The 23,251-nt window shown below is 40.0% G+C and overlaps 2 protein-coding genes across 3 annotated transcripts in view; one reads left to right on the top strand and one right to left on the bottom strand.

Annotated features, from left to right (window-relative positions):
• LOC103185547 (serine/threonine-protein kinase 33) overlaps positions 1-9,771 on the bottom strand; it is a 54,595-nt gene extending 44,824 nt beyond the window's left edge. For both annotated transcript variants that reach the window (XM_007904108.2, XM_042335541.1), the window contains exons 1-2: positions 9,641-9,771; positions 8,098-8,131 (exon numbers count right to left, since the gene is read on the bottom strand). The gene's annotated coding sequence lies outside the window, so the exon portion shown is untranslated. The remainder of the gene's footprint in view (positions 1-8,097; positions 8,132-9,640) is intronic.
• A 6,211-nt stretch (positions 9,772-15,982) lies between these two features.
• rergla (RERG/RAS-like a) lies at positions 15,983-19,875 on the top strand. Its single transcript, XM_007904111.2, has 5 exons — positions 15,983-16,237; positions 16,406-16,462; positions 17,111-17,184; positions 18,554-18,702; positions 19,109-19,875. Exons 1-5 carry the CDS (start codon positions 16,186-16,188, stop codon positions 19,377-19,379), a joined length of 603 nt encoding a protein of 200 aa, XP_007902302.1. The 5' UTR covers positions 15,983-16,185; the 3' UTR covers positions 19,380-19,875.
• The last annotated feature ends 3,376 nt before the right edge of the window (positions 19,876-23,251 follow it).

Raw genomic sequence — 23,251 nt, 5'->3', positions numbered from 1 at the left:
CACCTATTCCACATTACAGTATCTTCTTTGAAGCGCTGTGAGATCTTTTCCTGTTGTGAAAGGTGCTTCTAGCAAATGTAAGGATTTTTTATTCATTTATTATTATTATTATTATGGGGGAATCAGACAAGTTTTCCACTAAACACTGATTTCCAATTATACTAAAAAAATGCACAGAAATCTGAAACACTACCATATTGAATAAACGATGCACATAGTGCAACAGTGCCATCTGATGGAGCATATGGCATCACATTAACAACACTGGTCGTTCTCTGCAAAAGAAAATGAAACCCCTCGAAGGAATGAAAGTTTTGGATCTTTTTCCTTTGATGTTTCGGGGTAAACAGGTACAAACCCACAGACTGCAATAATGTGTGTAACTGGGGTTAGAACAATAAGGTTTAGTGATCTACCATTATTCAAACCGCGTTCAAAATCAGTCTCGATCCTTGAACCTGTTCCCTAATATGCACACGTTTAAATGGGAACCATATCTTATCCTTTCTACACTAAGTTTGCTGGTGACTGCATTTAGCCAGGTGAAATATTATAATAATCATAACCCTTGCAATTGATATAGTCCTTTCACTTCTTTGGACATTAGAAAACCACTGTATTCCCCTGGAAAGGAATCGAACTGTCTGCTCCCTCCGGTCAGCGGGCTCAGGGCTGCTCCACATTGCCAGCCCAGCCCACCACACCATCGGCAGTCGGGGCCTTCAGCCTCTCTGCCCCCACCTTATGGAACTCCATCCCACATTCCCTTCACCTCGCTCCCTCCCTCACCTCCTTCAAGACCCATCTCAAGACCTCATAATCCCACCGAAAAAAACAAAACAATAATAAATTGGTCATTTTCAATCCACGACTGTTTGTGGGACATTGCTGTGCGCAATTGGCTGCCGCGTTCGCCCACAAATATACAGTCAATTCACTTTACAGTATATTCTGTGAAGCGCTTTGGGACGTCTAGAAGACGTGAAAAGTGCTATATTAAATGCAAGGATTGTTATTATTATTATTATTATTCTTCAACTGTGCCTTCAGTCACCCTCCTACCCTCCCTGTCCTCCACCCCTCCTGATCCCAACCCCCAGCTCAGGTCCAAATCCCTGACTGTCAAGCGCCTTGGAACGTCCTCCTGACATGGAAGGCACCGTGTAAATGTAATCTGTTGTTGTTGTTCGAGAAGATAAATGTGTCTTGCCTCCTTTCACAGAATATTTTGCCGCACTGAAAGGGCCACACCATTCCATAGAGGTACACAAGTTATTTCACTGGGAGAACAAGTGCTACAACACTCAGTGATCTGGCCGCACACCCCTGGGAACAGAGGGGAAAAATTGGGAGTCATCTTTCTTTAGTGCAGTAAGTGGTTTGTCAGCTTATAAACTCAGTGCAGGTTAAAGTACATTTCATGATGGTACAACAAAATGCTGCAGCATTAGATTATAGTTCATCTAAAAAAAAGTTTCCTCAGAAAGATTAGAGGGAACTGGGTGTTTACCTCTGGGAAATCTAATATACATCTTCCATCCATCTGCTAATCCTACTCCTTAAACCACTTGCCAGAAGGTACTATACACAAAAAAACAGTCAAGGGAGCTTCAGCTCAGAATTTCCTTACCTCCCTGTGGGGAAAGAAGCCTTTGCTTTGGATCTCTCTCTGCGAGCACAACCAAAATTGAATAGTTGCCATGTGGGGAATCATGTACGGAAACCAGACTTGTACCGTTCTGTGTCACACCACACACCGATGCACCATTCTATCTTTTAGCACTTTGCAAGATCCTATTCTGCTCCCGCTGAGCACATGAGTCTTCAGGTCAGGCGAATTGCAAAATCTTATTCGAATAAATATCGCTTTGAAACATGACAAGGTTACTCTGCTTTCAGGCACAAAGATTAAAAACACCGCAGGTGCTGTATTTTGATCTTACAAGAATCTTCGTAACCACCACAGCAGAACATTGTAAACGGAGATGAATAGCAAAGGCGTGCCTGTTACCTCACTAATATGTTGGTAAAGTCCGTCAACCTACAATGTGCAGTCTTGTCTCTCAGCGGTTGGAGCACTCGCCTTGCAAGCGTGAGTCCTGGGTTCGATTTCCAGGCAAGGCGAAACGTTGGGCAAGTTACCTTACTCCACACGCCTCTGTTCACCAAATAGTAAATAGGAACCCGGTTGTCAATCGACTGGCGGATCGCTTTTCAGGGGGTAATAATCCCTTTTTAAAAAAAAAATAATAATTTGGTCATCCAATCCACGACTGTTTGCGGGACGCTGCAGTGCGTAATTGGCTGCCGCGTTTCGGCCACAAATTATACAGTCAATTCACTTCACAGTATATGCTGTGAAGCGCTTTGAAAGGCGTGAAAGGCGCTCAATAAATGGAATCTTCTTGTTGTTGTTGTCTCGAAGACGTGATAAGTTGCTATATCGAATGCAAGGATTATTATTATTATTACTGAATTGCAAGTGCTATTCTTTAGAAGCCGCATTGGCCTTTTCGCTCTGTTTCTATAGTCACTTTATTTTCGGATTGTGTAAGATCAAGATGGAGTGCCGAATGCAGATGAACCATCCAATAACACAATCTCTCAGCGTTCCTCCTCCGTTCATCCTTGTTGACACTGTTGCTAAAATTAGCAACCAGGAAAATTCGGCCCATAATTACTTAAGCAAGATCAGCGGTGAAATGTGTTGCAGGTTGGAAGATAATGACTATTATTAGACTTACATTTCTAGCAGTGCGTGACATTAAATGGGTTACAACCACAAAAGAAGGTAAAAAGGTTGCAACAGAGTTGAAAGAAGCAAACGAAAAGCAATCGTAAACTAGAGAGGAGACCATTACCGAGAAGAGATTCGAAAACGAGCTCATAGACTAAGGAATTGGCACCTAGGCTAGGTGAGAACATTGCTTGGATTTTTATGAAGCTCGCAGAGATTGCATACGCAACCGAAAAAAATATATATATTTATGATAAAAAGAATATACGTGATGAATCAAACTCACAGCCAATACAGTTTTTTCTTGTCTCAAAATGTTCTTAGTGTTTCAAACTCTTCTGATAATGGGAGATTTTATTGAATTTAAAGTACTTCCACGCTATCAGTCACACATCCAATCACTATAGAAACCGAGGACTGTTTTGTACCCAGAGGCAAGGTGCCAACGAAAAAATGGAATCAAATTCTGTCTAATCTGAATCCATTTAATCACTGAGAAAAGAGACATCTGGGCAGAACTCCAGCGGTAAACTAAACACTTTCTAGGCTCACAGTCCGGACGTGATAATTGGATATCATCCTCGGAGATAAACATGCACCTCGAACTATTTCAACCAATCTTGAGAAAATCCACATTGCTCCGCACGTGAAAACAACATGTGTAGGTTTCCAAACATTGTTGTTGCTTCTCTGGTGTCGCTGTCACAAAAATGATAATAACAATTTGGTTACCCACTCCACGACTGTCAGGGGGACGCTGCTGTGCGCAATTGGCTGCTGTGTTTCGCCCTCAAAATACACAGTCAATTTACTTCATGGTATATTTTGTGAAGTGCTTTGAGGTGGCTTAGCGACGTGATAAGGCACTGGCACAGGCTCGGCGCAATAGTAGATAATATTCTTCAGGAGACAATTCAAACAGCCAAATTTTGCACTTGTCATTATTTTCAAGATTAAAGGACATTTAATTGCAGGTGTTGTTTTGAAACCAAAAGGCTGCGTAAATGCATAATAACTGGTGTTAGGTTAACACTTTTAGGTGATCGGAATAGTGGCCAGCTCTAGATCCAAATACTATAGAAAGTAAAACAACTCAAACAGATCATTAACAACTGTCAAGAAGAACACGAAACAGCCAAGGGAGGGTCTGGACTTTTTGCTTGCAAGACAATTCTCGTGGAAGCAATTTAAGACACCACTCAAAAGGACGGCTGGACCTAGAGGTAGATTATTGATCTCCATTGATGAAATTTGACAAGCACATTAAAATAGAATCATTAGCAGATGGTCAGAGCACAGGGTTGCCAGAAGGATGTTCGTCTCCTTGAGAAAGTACTTTGCAGACACTTGATTCCAAATCCTGGCTGCCGGAGGTTGCCAACCGACATTTGAGTTCTTAGATCCTTACGATTCACACTTTACTCCGAAGACACATGACTTTAACAGGATTATTCGAAACTATACACTGAGCCCACAGTTAAATGCTGTTTAACACGACACACACACACACACGATACTGTCTCTGATTAATTGAAAATACATTATCAGCTTATGACTCTCCAATAACTTGAGATTTTTTTGTTGCTTAATAACCACTTAATATCCATTGAACATCTATCAAATTTATATCAAGTTACAGAATTGACAGCGATCATCCCAATCGGGACACACATAGGGACTTGAGCTCAGTGCGGGGAAGTGACAGAATTGTTGGAGGCGCTGCCTTTTGTGTGAGACGTTAAACCGAGGTCCCAGTTGTCTGTTCAGGTTGGCAATCAAGATCCCATGGTACTAATCGAATAAAGAAGGGAATTTCTCTCCCAGTGTCTCGGCCAACAGTCCTCCAGATAAAATTGGTCGTTGACTTCACGGCTGTTTATGAAACATTGCCTTGCGTAAAATGTCTGCCACGTTCAGCGACAAAACACCCAATCATAATATTTTGCAGGAAAAATCCTGTGAAGTGCTTTGAGAGGTTTAGTCAACATGATAAGGCGCATTATCAAATACAAGAATTATTATCATTATTGCTATTTAGTCGGTGAAACGTTACCTAATCCTTCACCAGCCTTGTCTAATATCTTTAATACACCCCGTTTCAAGTGGCAAACGTACTATATTGGACTTTCAACAAGTAGGAAGTTTAATTGAGATTAGGCCGTGACAAAATGCACTTAAGAATTTTACTCTTCCAGTCTGAAACCTAACATTTGATGGTTGTGCGGAGTAATAATACTTGTTAATTATCAGTAGTTTAAGCATTGTGTGTTCCTGAGACTGAATTGGGTGATGGTGGGTGGGGAAAGCAGGGGGAGAGCTAATTAGTAGCTGAGAGAATAGCCTCAAGTGATACCATGCTACACATTTTAATTAAGATCTCCGGATGCTGGAGTCTATTGGGGATTAATGCCCGCTCACCAAACAATCAGATGATGTTATTTTAATAAACTATCTGCAAATTATTATTCATTTAAATGTCGAGAAGTCTTGCTGATAATTAGTAACTGGGAAGAGATGCTTACCAGGCCTTTCATAATCTCAAAATTGAAATACTTGCGGTCATGTCATAAAGTATGTTAGGAACTTACAGCTTTCCCACCAGTTGCCTGTTCCTCTGCGCTTAACCACCAATGATTTGCAAATACTGAGAATTATGCTTTTAGTATAAACCTAACTGCATGGAAATGTAATAATAATCCTTGCATTTGACTTAGCGCCTTATCATGTCTTTGAGGTGTCTCAAAGCGCTTCACAGAATATACCGTAAAGTGTAGGGGCAGCCAATTGTGCACAGTAGTGTCCCACAAACAGACGTGGATTAAGTGACCCAATTTTTTTTTAAGGATTTTTTTAAAAAAGTGACCAATTTTTTAAATTTTAATATATATAAAAAAATTCGAAGGGGTTATTATCCCCAGAAAAATAATCCACCAATCGACTAGCAACTTGGTTCCTATCTACTGTTAGGTAAACAGAGACATTTAGTGAGGAAGGTTTCTAAACAGAGACGTTTAGTAAGGAAGGTTTCACCCCACCTGGGAATCAAACCCAGGTCCTCTCGCTTGCGAGTTGAGTTCCCCAACCAATCCATTGCAGGACTCCATCACCAATTGCTCTTGAAGTTTTCATGCACTCTTCCCTGTTCTCTGGAACTGTCTCCCAACATTCCTCTGCCTTTTTTGCACCCTCCCTCTCTATTTTCGAAACCATCTGAAAATACCTACCTCTTTTACTGCGTCTTAAATCTCTTCCTTCTGACCCTCTCTATTTTTCCACCGGCTCAGATTTCGCCCACAAAATACAATCAATGCACTTTACGGTATGTCCTGTGAAGCGCTTTGAGATAACTTAACAATGTGATCAGGTGCTATATCAAATGCAAAGATTATTATTATTATTTAATTCACCTCTGAGCAGCTCTTTGAGATGTTTTCTTATATGAAAGGTGCAAGTGGCTTTTGTTAACATTGTCTGTACCAAGGCAGGAAAGTGTTACAGCCAAATGTTTCATATATTTCATTAACGTACAACAGTTGTCTGACTTACTTCTTCCACGACTCTACAATAAGTTTTGTGAACATTCAAATGTCATGTGAACTTGCTACGTTGGCACATCCCTTCGAAGTAAATGATTTTATAAAGTCCGTCTATTTTTTTCTGTGGCTTTAATGGTCAAATATTATTCATCTGCATTATAACGCCCACTTGTCACTATTTATCCCTACGTCAAATGCAAGGATTACTGTAAAGTCTCAAAGCGCTTCGCAGAATATACTGTAAAGTGAATCGACTGCATATTTGTGGGCGAAACGCGGCAGCCAATTGCGCATAGCAGCGTCCCACAAACAGTCGCGGATTGAGTGATCAAATTATTATTATTTTTTATTTGTTTACCTATTTGAAGGGATTATTACCCCCGGAAAAGCGACCCACCAATCGACTAACAACCGGGTGCCTAATTACTGCCAGGTAAACTTGCCTAACGTTTCGACCCGTCCGGGAATTGAACCCAGATCGTAACGCTTGCGAGGTGAGTGCTCTAACCAATACTCTACAGGACTCCATCATTGTATTCTCTGAAGAAAACTTTTACAGCTTCTCAGGCTATACCTTGGACTGGGAAATGCTATTCTGACACAGATATTTCAAAAGAAAATCACATCCTTACGGGAGTGGAGTACATTCAGTTCCATTTTGCTGAATAGTTCAAGTTTACTTTGGCAATGGACGTTTATAATATTAATAATAATAATCCTTGCATTTGATATAGCGCCTTGTCAAGTCGTTGTGACGTCTCAAAGAGCTTTATGCAAGGTTTAACTCGAACCATTAAACGTCGACCTTCCAAATGCAAGACGCTAACCTGCGTGAAAAGAGCTGCATAAATGCAACTTGTTGCTGTTGTTGTTGTTGTTGTCAAAATGGTCAGAACAAATAACGATATAAAAATACTCCGCATGAGAATATTAAAAATAAACGGCAAGGCGCAGTGAGAGAAAACTGACACCAGAGAGCAGCAACTCTCTAGATCGCACCATCTAACTCTCAGGAGCCACCAAAGCCCTATTTAGATTGTTTAGCGCATCAATTTGATGTGAAAATTGCACTGAATGGATATGGAGCTCACATCTAAATCCTGGGTGAGGGTCACAATCACAAGTCATTTGTCTGTAGACCGCACGACAATTGCTGTCAGCGCTTCGTAGGGGTTTGGAGGGGGCTTTGGAGGTGGAAAGAAATCAATGATGATTCCTGCTTCTCGTCACAATTCACTGTTATTGCTTGCGAGTCCTTATAAGATGTAGTGGACGTCGCAGAGTGGCCTGGTTCAATCACTGGGCACAACTGTCTGTCGTGTTTTGCCCACAAAATACAGTGTCACTCCACTTTACAGTATATCCTGTGAGGCACTTTGAGACGTGAGCGATAAGACGCTGTATCAAATGCAAGGATTATTATTATTATTATTATTTTTATTATTATTATTATTATTTCAGTCTAGATAATGATGCCCTCACAGCTGCTTTCATCCTGTACTCGCGGCTGGGGTGGGTGTGCTACGTTGTTAAATCAAGCTCCCGTCTGCCTGTTCAGGTGGATGTTATCAATCCTATGACAGGTTTTATATCAAAAGCAAGGATTATTATCATCATTGTTATAACCTACCAAAGATCACAGTGTAGGCGTACACATGAAGAACAATTGCCTATGGTTTCTACGATTTCTACTAGGTAACAGAGAGCAACTGACATCTCTGTAACTGTATTCACAGATCTTGCATTTTCAAGAGCGGAGAGAGAATGGGAAAGGAAGTAAAATAAAATATTAACGACTGTTAAAAAAGAATAAACTCTGTTCACCTGTTATTTCCTTCAGGGGATCATGTTGAGATACCTGCAATAAGACACAGAGAAATGTTAACGTGTTGATAATATGTTGCAGCTTAATTGTAAATATAATAAACCTTGCATCTGATATAGCGCCTTCTCTCATCTTCTGGACGTCTCACAACGCTTCACAGAATATACTGTGAAGTGAATTGACTATATTCTGTGAGAAAACGCGGCAGCCAATTGCACACAGCAGCGTCCCACAAACAGTCATGGATTGAGTGACCAAATTATTAGTTTTTTTTAATCTATCTATCTATCTATCTATCTATCTATCTATCTATCTATCTATCTATCTATCTATCTATCTATCTATCTATCTATCTATCTATCTATCTATCTATCTATCTATCTATCTATCTATCTATCTATCTATCTATCTATTTATTTATTTATTTATTTATTTTTTTATTTATTTATTTATTTATTATTATTATTATTATCTCTTTGGAGGGATTATTAACCCCAGAAGAACGATGCGCTAATCAACTAACAACCGGATTCCTACTTACTTCTGGGTACTTCTGAGTCGTGTGGCGGAAGGAGACTTGCCCACCATTTCGCCCTGTGCCCGGGAATTGAACTCAGGTCCTCTTGCTTGCGAGCCGAGTGCTCTAACAACAAAGCTATAGGACTCCACAGGACCCTCAAAACCAGGTCAGATGAAAAATTTCAAAGCGTACATACAGTATTGATGATCTACCAGGTTTCCAGTACGATTGATGTCTTTAGGTATTAAGTTCAAGGCATTCAGTCAACAAAGTGCGTCGTGTTTTTCAACCTATTTTAAATTCAGTTACATCAATGTCAGGTGTTCGGTGCTGAATTACACACAACTTTAAATTATTGCCTATTTTGTTTCTCAGATGTACTTAATTATAAATAATAATCCTTGCATTTGATATATCTCCTTATATGTCAGGAGGACATCTCAAACTGCTTCACAGGTTCACCCTGAAGTCATTTTATACAGTGAACATGACAGGCAATTTGTGTACAGAAATGTCCCACAAACAGCCTTGAGGTGAATAACCAACTTTGGTTCATCAATGCTACTTTTCTGGAGTTTTAGCAAAGCACTGCTTTAGAGTTCTCAAACTCTGAACAATCTTTAATAATAATAATAATAATAATAATCCTTGAAGTTGATATAGTTCCTTTTCATGTGATTGAAACATCTCAAAGCACTTCACAGAATATACTGTAAAGTGGATTGACTGTGTATTTTGTGGCGAAACGCGGCAGCCGATTGCGCACAGCGGCGTCCCACAAACAATGGTGGACTGAGTGACCAAATTATTATTATTATTCTATTGAAGGATTATTGCCCCCGGAAAAGAGATCCGCCAATCAACTAACAACCGGGTTCCTTCTTACTGCTGGGTAAACAGGAACGTGTGGGGTAAGATTCTCTCGCCTGTGAAGCGAATGCTCAAACCAATACGCTACAGGACTCTTTAAGTGCATAACATTGTGACGCCACGTTAAATCCCACATTCTAAAGATCCCTTACCTTCCTTTAGCAGACGGAATTAAGATACATATGGCATCAAGCCCAGGAGAAAGACATGTTGATCCACTTCCAAAAAGAACGGCCGATAATATTTAAAAATCAGCTTATGACTTTCACTGTCGGCCTGTCAGTTCAGGAGACGTTTTCTTTTAAAATGTGCAGATTAGAGACTCAACAACAAATACCAAACATCTTAAGTGTTGATAAACTGCGTTTTTTTTTCGCCGGATTCATTTTTATCTGGTTCGTGCACTCTAATAAAAATCATTTTAGCTAAAGCTGGTAATGATTTACTAATGTGTAATTCATTTTAAATAAGCAAGTCAATGAATAATGAGCAGCACATTAAATCCAAAACACATTTGAGCAGAACTACAGAACATTTCCCAGGCATTCCTTTATCTCATTACTCAGAAGTAATGAATCACGGTGTTGGCTGTAGCAATGTGTTGGTTCGACCACAAGTGAAAGGACCCGGGTTCGATTCCTGGGCAGGGCGAAACATTAGGCAAGTTTCCTTTCTCCGTACGCCTCTGTTTACGTTTGAGACGTCTCAGCGACGTGACAAAGCACTATATCAAATGTAAGAATTATTACTATTAATAAATAAGCATATTGTCTTGATCAGCCAGTCCAAAGGTGTACAAGCGCTCTGGGAAGCTACCCTATGTGAATGCCGCTATATAAAAGTAAGTCATTGTGTTGTATACAATATCTAAAGATACACTGCACTAAACGGAGTGCTCCACTGGACTATTGTTCAAGTCCCAACATAAACCTCAATAACAAGGAGCAACCAAAAGCTCTGGTAGGGCGCAGGTATCTCAATCTCAATTTATAGCGTGGCGTCGTAAGTTACATCAGTAATATAGAGCCACCCTCACCTCCAAGAGTAATAGAAAAAGCACATGAAAGTCAATATAACTGCAGTGCGTTCTTTAATATGCAGCATTTTCTATAAATTTAGTTGGCAGCTTCGGAGAAACAATTTGGGTTTAACTTGGTTACAGTGGTTTGGTTTTGTGCTTCGATTCTAACTAATAGTCTTTCGTGGACAAACATGTTTCAGAATGTCTAACAGATATAGCCTTATCTTGAATTAACGCAGACACCTGCACCATTTAGTTTCAGACCGACATGCCAGTGATCGGGCAAAATAACAGCTATTTGCACCCGCATTCCTTCAGTAACATCGAACACTGCCAATAGGCCTCTGAATAACAATACATCTCTGCGTGCCTCAGTGGAGACCGGGTCACAGAGCGGAATGGGAGTGTGTGTAAGGAGTAATAATAATAATAATCATAATAATAAACCTTGTATGTGATATAGCGCCTTATCAAGTCGTTGAGAAGTCTCGACACACTTCACAGCGCTTTATACCGTAAAGTGGATTAACTGTGTAATTGGTGGGTGAAACGCGGCAGCCAATTGCACACAGCAGTGTCCAAATGCAAGCACTATTATTATTATTATTAAATGCCCACAATAACCTAAAATATACTAATATACGGCCTTTTCTAAACATCAATTAAGTATAAGGTGCCAAATATGGGTCATAAAATGTTCTTTACGTGCAGCATACAAGTTAATTATTTCAAGTTCCTTTAGACACGTTTTAAAGTTTTTTGACATCAAGTCACTCTGCGATATTCGCTATTAACAGTTCAGCAGGATTTCAGGAATTTAATTATGTTCTTTCAGCATCATAGAATTCCAAAGAGAGCGGACTAATTCACACAAGCCCTGGAGCAGGCACTGCCATGTTTACACGGTTGTTAGCTGATCGGTTGTCATGTAAAGATTAATGATTTGTAGGCAAGAATCCTTACCTATCTGGAGAGCATCGCTCTTTATTCTTGGCAGCGATTTATATTTATTCTGAACATTTTGCAGAGAGGAGAGTTTACACTAAATATAGATGTTTGTGTCTGGAATAAATAACGATAATAATCCTTGCGTTTGATAGAGCGTCTGTGTGTTTTGTGGGCGAAACGAAGCAGCCAATTGTGTCCCGCAGACTGTCATAGAAATAAATAAAACTTAAAACAAAACCTGGATTGTTTTGTGACTCAATATGAAGTGGAGTACAGGTGATATATTAGATTGAAAATTTTCATTGAAGTTTATGTGATTCTGAATACTGTTTATATTACCTGTTCTGGAACATTAAATAATTAATCACTTCTGCAAATTTGAGAACAAAATACAGTTGTAGGTTAGAAAGCTGATCAGATCATTCTCCTCGCAAGAGATCCGCAGTATTTCTGTCATTAACTAAGGAAAGGTAGAACTGGCAACTATTTTACTTAATCTTCCATTTTTCGTTGATTCTTACAAACTAAAATAGTGAAGTATATTCTTAAATGTCAAAGTCGAACCGATCTAAAACAATATTTTCTTAGAGGTCAGCAGAGGTTCAGCTGATTCTAAGTTTGATTGGCATAAATTCATAAGTACAGAAATCCTTAAGTTCCTTGGGGAAATGTACGTGACATTTTTAGTGACCAGTTATTTAAGATCACACACTAAAATGTTGTATAACACACGTAAGCAGAGTGCATAGATTTTGATTATTTGCACTTCACTGAACACTAATTTAAATCACCCAATTTCCCCAAGGATGGTATTTGAGTGTCGTTTTCAGTCCTGAAGATCTGCGAATAATCAACACATCATAAAAGTGTATTTGTTCAGTTATATATTTGTTCTTTTGTAACTTCAAAAACCTTTCAATGTTAAGATTTTAATTATTGAGTGTGTGATATTTCCTTTTAATAATTTCCATGCCTTTTGCTTGTCTGTTATATTTATAGTAAACTACTTTCTCTTATATTAGGTTCAGAATTTTTAATATAATTAAGTTATTTCCATGTAAGTAAATGTGGGAGTCAATCCCTTGGCACCATTTCTATTTGGTTTGTTATTCCTTCAAGAACATAAGAAAAATAGCACAAAATACAAAATCTTGGATCGTTTTTATGGCTGGATTCTTACTTTGAAAAGAAAGACATTTCTGCAAACTAACTCGAGACATTTTCTGCGGTAAAATAATAAGAGGGGAAAAAAAAAACAATTTGACCCCGTTCCTGTTTCTAAATATAAACGAGTTCATTGATTACAGGATTGCAGGAGTCTTGCTGCTCAGTCAGGAGTCCTGTAGCTCAGTGGTTAGAGCACTCGCCTCGCAAGCGAGAGACCTGGGTTTGATTCCCAGAAGGGCGAAACGTCGGGCAAGTTTCCTTATTCCACACGCCTGATAATAATCCTTCAAAAAAAAACTGGTCACTTGAATCCATGACTGTTTGTGGGACACTACTGTGTGCAATTGGCTGCTGCGTTACACCCACAATTATACACAATCAATTCACTTTACAGTATATATTCTGTGAAGCGTTTTGAGACATCTCGAAGACCTAAAAAGCACTATATCAAATGCAAGGATTATTTATTATTGTTGTTATTGCTGATGGGACTATCGATTGATTGTTTTTTTTGTTGTCGCTGTGTGCTTTCCAATCACAAGATTAATATTAAATTGAAAGCCTGCAATTATAAAAATATGATTACAGTTCAATTATAAACAGACAGCAACAAATTTGCGAAAGCTAGTGAGCAGAGTGGAAGGAACCCTTAGGTGTCATGGAAACCAGGGACATTTTGACCGCATTTTGTGCAGAAAATAAGCGTAGGAGATGGTGTTATTCAGTGGTGTTTGGCTCACCGTCGAGCTATTTGTACTGTTAGCCAGAATGCATGCCAGAGAACTATTCTTCCTGCAATTATTTTGCCCCGAGAGACCCACACTCGGTCTTATACCGACTAGTAAGCGTAGAAGCAGACAGTGGAGCCAAATGCTTGGAGCCATTCAGATGAACAGCAAAAAAAGTCACTGATCAGCAGTTAGTGGTCAAAACAGCAGAAGGATCCCTAAAGCATTAATTTCAAACTAAAGTTATTTAGCAATTCAGGGTCTGGCCTCTATCACTCTGGATCCTCTTAACTTCAGCAATTCTGTTTTAGGTAAAGTAAGCTGCCAAATATAACTGCTGGTGTGTTCCTCAATTGCTCCTATGGACAATCACCATAACAACTGTTAACTCAGTTGGGAGCGATCGCAAGACTGATTAGGAAATATGTGAGTTCCAGTAAACGTAGCTGAAGTGTAGCTCATTACGAAATGATTAAGGTTCATAAGGCACATGACAGGAAATGATCTGAAAATGATCTGAACACTCTAATGGAATGGTGATGCCACACGTACTTTACCGAAAGGAAATTTATTTCGCCCACAAAATATATACGAAATATAATTCACCTTACAGTATGTTCTGTGAAGCGCCTTGAGAGGTCTCGAAGATGTGATAAGGCGCTGTATCAAATGCAACGATTATTATTGTCAAAGTGTGCATGCTGGACATCTAATGATCTTATTATTGTTATTATTTGGATTCATACACTACAGTGTACACCTTCGGATCACATTATCTTCTTGTGACAATTAGTGTAAGAAATGTATTTAAAGTTACAACCTCAAATGAATGTGCTAATTTTCCATTTCTTTGCCTTCAACCGCAATCATTTCCTTCTGATTTATTCTTCCTTACAATCTAAAGGAAATGCATCAGCAACAGTACATTAAATGACTCCCGTGTCTCTTATTCCAGTTTTTCTTTGGCTGACTTTTCATATCGGCATGGGTTATTGATGTCATATCTCAGCTGTGTTTATTTGGTGTATCCGGTTGAACATTCATGTAATCATTTTAAAAGGTGGATGTCATGCAATCTGATAATCAGAGACTGCTACATTTTGCTTCAAGCAACATAATTGTTTTCGCACAATTTAATGTTGACACTCCCCGTGTAACAGCTCAGTCTTTTGGGGAATTTATCACATCAAACTGATCAAAAAGATAGTTCAGGTCATTCGTTTGATTTCCGAAGCCCATTTTATGTAAAGTCTTTACATTGGATAAGCAGAGGAGGAATTTTACTTGAGTCGGATAATTCAAGGGGGACGACTGGCGTTAACTGTTTCAAGAAAGCATTTCCTTCATTCAACTTTGGCTTACCAATATTAAAACACTGCGATGCTCTCACGCATTTCACGCTGAGTTGTGCTGCACCGGGAAGCTCACACAGAGTTCCTGGTGCCTGCCGTTCCACTTAGTGAGGCTCAAACCCACGCTTGTCAGATGTCGAACGACCGCGACCGACTAGTGACTATCCTCGTTGGGGGGAGGTAAGCGGGTGGACGTGTGTGGCAATGGAATGTCAGAATCAAGCCAACACTCTGTGCCGGTGTCTAGTCCTGTTCCTGAGCCGGGCGGGTCTGCGGTATTCCAGGGCACTGCTGATGGCAGCGCATTCAGTTCTGGCTCATTGTGGCAGGAAATGGAAGGGCAGACCAGTCGCTGGGGACAGTCCCACTCAGCTCCTGTTAACCCTGTAAGCCAAAACCGTAAGGGGTAGGGTGGTCCTAGCTGCACAAACAGCGGGAAAGCACAGTGCTTTCGATGGCAAGGTTTCTGGTTTTAGCTGGTGAGACTCCAGCAGTTATTCCAACACACACTCTGGGGTGCCCAAGCCTTGGCTTTTGCCAACCTGCCCCTAATACTTTCCAGAATTAGGTATGTAGTGCTTCAATGGCAAGTATGCAGTATTAGCTGGTGGATTTCAGCTAAAAAGTATTTCTAAACTTATAATGATAATAATAATAATCTTTGCATTCGATATAGTGCCTTATCACCTGGTCAAGACAACAACAACTTGCATTTATATAGTGGCCTTCACGCAGGTCAGTGTCTCAAGACGTCTCAAAGCTCTTCACAGAATATACGTAAAGTGAATTGACTGTATATTTTGTGGGCGAAAAGCAGTAGCCAATTGTACACAGCAATGTCTCCCAAACAGTCGTGAATTGAGTGACCAAATTTTTTTTTTGAGGGTTTATTACCCCCGTAAAAACGATCCGCCAATCGACTAACAACCGAGTTCCTACTTACCACTAGGTAAACAGAGGCGAGTGTGTGGAGTAAGGAAACTTGCCTATGGTTTCTCCCTGCCTGGGAATTGAATCTCTCGCTTGTGAGGCGAGCTCTCTAACCACTACTCTACAGGACTCCAGCAATGTGCCGCTGGTTTCACAATGGAGTGCTCAGATAGTGGAGTGGAGGGCTGTGTTGGTAGTGCTGCCATGTGGATAGCTGACAGGTTCTGGAGACCCAACAGCTGGTGGACAACCAAATTGCCCCAAAATGACATCAAAGCCAGGGCTCTTTAAATAGAGAGACCCGCCCCCAGCACACACACACACACACCACACACAGTCAGTCAAAGGCAAGATAAAAAGCATCGTGGTGTGCAGCTAAGAGCAATAGACCAGGCGATAGCAATGTAAGAATCACCCTGTTTACTGTTCACCAACTACAGCAAGGCAGTAAAGCAAATCAACCAGCTCCCCGATCTGGACAAGATCAGCTGTGATCAGCAACTGTTACAGAAGTGAAAACCAGCTCATCTCTGGTGTCCAGAAATAGCAGCATGAACGACATCAAACTTGCCGTGTTAGGCAACGAAGGAGTTGGTAAATCTGGTGAGTAAACGTTTGATCATTTCGACACAACTATTGTGGAAGCAAATTGCAGCCAGTCCCTTGTGTGGTCCTCTCTGTTTGCGTGAAATGCGCCTTACAGGCAATTTTACACTGTGGTTTTGTGCAGCGCAATGTGCAATTTGATCTGTTGATTTCTTTATGTTGCAGCTCTGATCGTGAGGTTTCTGACAAAACGTTTTATTGGAGAGTATGCCTCTAACTCTGGTAAGTCCAGTACTGTATGAAAGTGGACCTGTGTTCTCAGTTTGGAATCTGATGCACGAAACCCTAGTTTAACAACTTAACATTACCTGCCTTGGTTTCCAGTCTGATTACTGTAGCATTGCTCGAATTGGGGGGTGGGTGGTTGGGTGGGTGAGTGGGACGAGCATTGTGGGGGGTGTTCGAAGGAAAAGAAGGGAATTCTCAGCTGGTCAGTACATTTTCTGAACTTGTCGAGCGAGTTCAAGTTTAATAAAATGCACCGTACCAGCAGAGAATGAACAACGACAACAACAACGACACCAAGATGACATTTGTACAGCACCTTTCACGTCGGGAGAAAGTCCCACTATCCCACAAAACTCGGTGTTTCCGCCAATCGTACCATCCCATCCTAGATAAGCTTTACAGTAACATTTGAGGAGTCAAATTTGAAATAGAATGACATTGCCCCCATTTCATTATAATTAAGAAAGCCTGTTATTGTGATGGTCATAATTTTAGTGGTGTACACAATAGGAACTTCCCCCACCCCAAAAAAAAATATTCGATCATGTTGGTAGAATTTAAGTGCAACGTTTTCTTAAGGAAAGATGATTTTTCTGTGTAATTTGTGTGCAGAGAGTAATCTTTACAACGCTTGTTTCACAGAGTGCATCTACAAAAAACGTTTATTTATCGATGGGAAGCAAACAAATCTGGAAATATTTGATCCTTGTTCACAAGTAAGTTCTTTGGATTAGATTGGATTTGTTGCCTTACAAGTCATTGAAATGTCTCAATGCCTTTCACGGGATTTGCTGTAAATTGTAGTGACTCCAATGCAGCAGCCAATTTGCACCACAGCAACAGCCACAAAGTGAATGACTACATTTAACCAAGAGATTGTTGGCTTGGAAATTGAGAACAACTCCATTCTCTTTTTTTCAAGCAGTGCCATGGGAGCATTTTCCATTGTTTGATGCCTGCATAAAAGTGTGCGTTTCTGACACACTTTTACAAGGCACTCTCACTGCGAGAGCACATTTTTTTACGGTTCTACCTGTCCCTTGTTCAGCTTTGACATTCCTAAGGCTCCAACCGTATCTTAATTCACTTTGTCACAATTCTTCACCTCCTGGCATCGTAAAAAAAAAAAGATTTATCAATAAATTTATTTGGATCAGGTGATGGATCATCATGACAATCGCTAAATATTCATGTTTACCAATTCTTATCGATTCCAAGCCTACTTATACTACATGGTGCACAAGGCACAAATTATACAATTTATACCGATTAGACTGATACCAGTTTTACTGTAGACCAATTCAGACAAAGCTAACATGCCACTTCTGTCTGATTTAAGGGGTAGGGGCAGAGAGAACTTGTATTTGAAAGCACCTCGTGTGGATAAGGTTTCAAAATGCTTCATAAGCAATTATGGGCGAGGGTAGCAACTTTGAAGCAGCCACGAGGTGAAGTGAACGACCAATTAATTTGAAGGATTGTTGAGTGAGAGCAAACAGAAGAAACTCCATTCTCTTTTTGAATCGTGTCCTGGGATCTTTATCAAGCAGATGGGGCTTGTCAGAAATATGACACCTCTGATATTCAGCTCTTCCCCAGAACTTGATTCCGAGACGAACTTGGACAAAAGTGCTATCAATTGATATATTAGATAAAGGTCTATAGAAGCAAACCACACAATTCCCAATCTGCCTTTTCTCTCTCTTTTTAATTATATTATCATCTCTGCATGTTGACTATTTTGTGTTACTAATGTGTAGGTATCAATATCACAACTTTATTTAGTTTGCAGTTATTTTACAACAAAAAATTAGCCCTGGCAATGTATTGCTGTTAGAGACATCTTAACTAACCCAAATTATATATGATAATAATAATAATCCTTGCATTTGATATAGCACCTTATCACATCTTTGAGATGTCTAATGAGACAGTAAAAATGTGCTCTCACAAAATACACTGTAAAGTAAATTGACTGTGTATTTTGTGGGCGAAACGCATAGTACAGAACTGATGAGACTCATAAAATGGTTTTATAGGGGGCAGATTTCTAACCATCTTTCAAATACTACCTTTCTTTTCCAGCCTTCTGAAAGCAAGTCGTCATTGATTGATCAGCTGAACTGGGCGGATGGATTTGTTGTGGTTTACAACATTGGTGACCGCTCCAGCTTTGCCTCTGCCAAAACACTCATCCACCGGATAAGAGAATTGCATGGTGAAGTGTGCAAAAGGTACGTTGAATTAAGCGTGTACTAATTTCTCTGGTTAGCTATTGCTGTCAAAGTTTTCTGATGTCTTAGACTGCCTGTCTGTCCAACGCCTTGGGACGTCCTCCCGAACGTGAATGGCGCTATACAAATGTAATTTTGTTGTTGTTGCCTCAGTTACATTTTTAAAAAATAATTACGCATAAGGACATAGGAACAGGAGGAGGCCATTCAGCCTCTCGAGCCTGATTAATAATAAACATAATCCTTGCATTTGATATAGTGCCTTATCACGTCTTCAAGGCGTCTCAAAGCGCTTAATGGATTAGATTGTAAAGTGAATGTTTGTAGAGGGCACTTATTATAACTGTGTGCTGCTGAAATTTATACATTTTCCGAACATGATTACCGTTGCCTTTCCTTCTCACAGGGACATCACCTTGGTGATATTTCTGGTTGGCAATAAGCAAGATCTGTGCCATGTCAGAGAGGTGCAGGAGGAGGAGGGACACATCTTAGCCGGGGAGAACAAATGCCACTTTTTTGAACTGTCTGCAGCAGAACATCACCAAGAGGTCACGGTGATGTTTTCGAAGGCCATCAAGAACGTAAACTCCAACCGCAGGAGACGTCCCAGTGGCTCCAAATCAATGGCCAAGCTGATTAACAACGTTTTTGGTAAAAGACGAAAATCTGTGTAGCATACTGGCCTGCTGTAATGAGTACGAAATCCCCACTGAAGTCTTACCTACCATTTCCCCCTTTCCTCTTTGCTGCGATCCGCAAGTGAACTGTAAAATGAACTCTCCTCCAATGGCTAAGTTGGTAAAGCCAGAAGGCCCCAGGTTCAGTGCCTGGTCTGCTCTGAGTAAGTTGATCGCAGCTGAGGATACAATAGCGGTGTTGGCAGTGGGAATCAGTGAGCCTGGGTTAGGGACGTGAAAATCATCCAGGGTTCCATTCCTTATTGAAGTTCAGTAATCCCTGTTGAAAATACGTAGCATATTGGTTAGCCCTCTCGCCTCGCAAGCGAGAGGACCTGGGTTCGATTCCCGGGCAGGGCGAAACGTGAGGCAAGTTTCCTTACTCCACACGCCTCGGTTTACCTCGCAGTAAGTAGGAACCCGGTTGTTAGAAGATTGCTTTGGCGGATCGCTGTTCCGGGGCTAATAATCCCTCCAAAAAATAAATAAATAATAATATGGTCACTCAATCCGCAACTGCTTGTGGGACACTGCTTTGCGCAATTGGCTGCAGTCTTTCGCCCACAAAATATATAGTCACTACACTTTACGGGGTATTCTGTGACTTGCTTTGAAATGTCTCAATGACATGATAAATGCAAGGATTATTATTATTATTAAAAATATGCTCGCTGATGGACATCTGTTTGTGAGGGAAAGATAGGGCAAATTGCATTGTTGGACAACACCTATTGTCAAGATTCAACAGAATACCTACTTGAGGTGTCAGTGTTTATGATCCTTTACCCCAATGCCTTCAGGAAAGGAAGCAGAAAGGGAAGGGAATTTGAGTGGAAACGCGTCCAAAATAGTTCATTCTTCCTAATCAATAGAAAATATCAATCGGTTGAAACATCAAAATGTTGTCTTTGTGAACTAAAAGGAGATCAATTTCATCTTCCAAATGAGAACTGGGTTAATCAGTCCATTATCTTAATTTGTCAAACTATTTTTCAGTGATCCTAACATGGTACAGAAATACATCCGTGGTCATAAAATTCGCTGAAATATCATTTTTGCATTTATATTCTGATAACTAGTGTATTTAAGTGTTCATCTTTTTGTGAGTGATGGTTTGGTACTATATACTGACAAAAGATTAGTGTTGTAATAAATAGCCTGAGACAAAATTCTGCTATCTAGTCATACCTGCAGCAGATATTTTGTCCGAACTAATGGTACAAAGAATAAAAGTTGGGAACATATTATATTAAATACTGTACCTGAAAATGTTTTGGAGTTCATAAAAATGCAAGGGGCTTATTGCTACTCCATTTATGTAAATAACCAGCCTTGCTTTACGCATTCTTTCATGTGTTGAATGTTATTTATATGTCTTCTACTTTTTTTATACTTCAATTGTTGTATGTACAATAACGTGCAATTAAAAAAAAACACATTACATGTGCGATAGCCTCAAAGTAGCGTTTATTTCCCCAAAGGATTGACAAACGACTTCAAGATCCACACATACAAATTTCTTCACTCACTTCCGAGCACCTCCCTATCTCTCTGACCTGCTAATACCCTTTTACTTTGTCCACCTCCTCACTCAGCAAACACAAACCTGTTGCATGTCCCTCCACACTACCAGTGGTGGCTTTGCCCCCAATCTTTGGAACTTGTCTGAATTCCCTGCCTCAATCCCTCTGCCTCATCCTCTCTTTATCTCTCTTCAAACCCACCTGACAACTTTCCTCTTTGACCATGCTTACAGTCATTTTCAGAATGGCAGCATCAAAGCCTGCCAGCTTTATCTGGGTTAACATTAACATCTCTGGCCAACAATCTCCCCAAATAAAATTGGCCATTGGCTGTTTATGGGACATGTTTGCCTCCATAGTCACTCTATTGTTACAGTGAATTCTCTGAGGCAATCTTCGAATGGGATAAGGCGTTGTACAATGTGAGGATTATTATTATTATCTTGTTCACTGTAATACATTCAAATGGTTTCAAATAATGTTGCTAAACCATAACAGTAATAGCTGCAAGTGAGTTACCATGGTAGCAGTCACTTGCACCTTAAACCTACTGCAAATTTTGCAGCATTTTAAGCCAATTCCGATATGTACTTGAATAAGCCGCTTAATCTTTAAAAGCAGGACATAAACTATCTTGGAAAGAATCTGTGTCGTATCTGTGTATATGAGGTATATATATTGTTAACGTTTTACTTTAAAAATTAGTTTGGACAGGGATTACCGAAGAAGTGTGGCATTTTGATTAAAATATGATATTTTGCATAAAATTGGTTATTCACTTTATGGCTGTTTGTGAGATATTGCTGCGCGTACATTGACTGCTAAGTTATTTTACAAATTGCACAATCAGTACACTTTACAGTAAATCCTTGGAGCACTTTAAGACTTCTAGAGAACGTGATAAGGTGCTATATCAAACTCAAAGACAAGCTATTACTATTCAATGGTGTGGTTTTCCGATTACCCTTCAATTCCCCAGGTTTGGCTCATCCAGATCTGAAGTTTGTACCTGTTTGTCTTCCAAACAAATTTCCCTTTTGAGCCCCTCGAAAGAACAGATTTAATGGAACTTGCTAGACTTCTCCTATTGAGCTAAGATCTTTTTAAACATGCTTTTAAAATGAGTCACCATCCTCCTACAGCCAATTTCTAATTCTTCTTGTTCGCCTACTTGATCCTATCTGATTTTTGCATTCTGTCTATGTTAGCTCCAGTTATGCCGCAGCTCCTTCCAAACGTGTTGTGTTAAACGTCTTGCTTGAGAAACAGAGCTAACTTTTACGACTCTGTGAAGTTAAGTGGTTCCAAAACCATTATATAAGCATGAAAAATTCAGCATGTGATGTTTATCACATTAAGAGGCATTCACCTCCCGGCAATGTGCCAGTCATTAACTGTCTGAAAATTCATTCCACACCATAACTTAATTCAAATGTTTGCACCAAAGTTGATCTCTTTGAACCTACCATCACGTGTCCCCCAGCAGTTCAGTTCTGGTTTGGGAATACTGTTTTAGTTCCACTGCAAAAGCAGAGTTAAGATAGTATTATAATCCTTGCATTTGATATAGCACTTCTCTATGCTGTCGAAATGTCTCAAAGCATTTCACAAAATTTACTGTAAAGCGTAGTGCCTGTGTATTTGTAGGCAAACACAGGAATTGTTATACAGGTAATATTCATTTTTTTTTCCTTATGATTGTCTCCATCATTTTTCCCAATTGTTGAGGTTAGGCGAATGGCCAAAACTGGCACTGTAAGCTTTCTTGAATATGGGAACAACATTTAGTTGCTTTCAGTCTGTTGAATCCTAACCAGTGGTGATTGACTCTAATGTTTGTTGTTGCCTAATGTGCATTCTTTTCCTGGCTGCTATCTGCTGGCGTATGGTGTCGGTGCACGTTTTTGTTCTGCCGATTACCAGGAAGAGATATTAGAAAAGAAAACATGCAGGTGGAAGTAAAAGCACAAATTAAGCCAGTTTGCTCCACATAACAGTTTCTTTACTCACCGGACTGTGTGCTTTGCTTTTCAAGATTTCTTCAATACATAGAAGTCTCTGAAACTTCCAGGTAGAGGAATAGGAATTGGGGAGGGGAGGGGACTCTCAGCTCAAGCTCAAACTATCACAGTTACTTTTCATTCACTAATCTAACAAATACTGAAGATCCAAGATGCCACCTTGTACCTTGAATCTTCAGTTATCTCAATCCTTGACTGTTTGTGGGACACTGCTGTGTGCAATTGGCTGTCGCGTTTTGCCTATAAAATACACAGTCACTCCGCTTTACACCGCAACTGAAGAGGAGCAAAGATGGTAGTCCTCCAGCACAGTGTCAGTCTGGAC

Source organism: Callorhinchus milii, unplaced genomic scaffold (genome assembly GCF_018977255.1).
Source record: "Callorhinchus milii isolate IMCB2004 unplaced genomic scaffold, IMCB_Cmil_1.0 Scaffold5, whole genome shotgun sequence".
NCBI classification, from domain to species: Eukaryota; Metazoa; Chordata; class Chondrichthyes; order Chimaeriformes; family Callorhinchidae; genus Callorhinchus; species Callorhinchus milii.
This window is presented reverse-complemented; position numbering and strand designations above follow the sequence as displayed.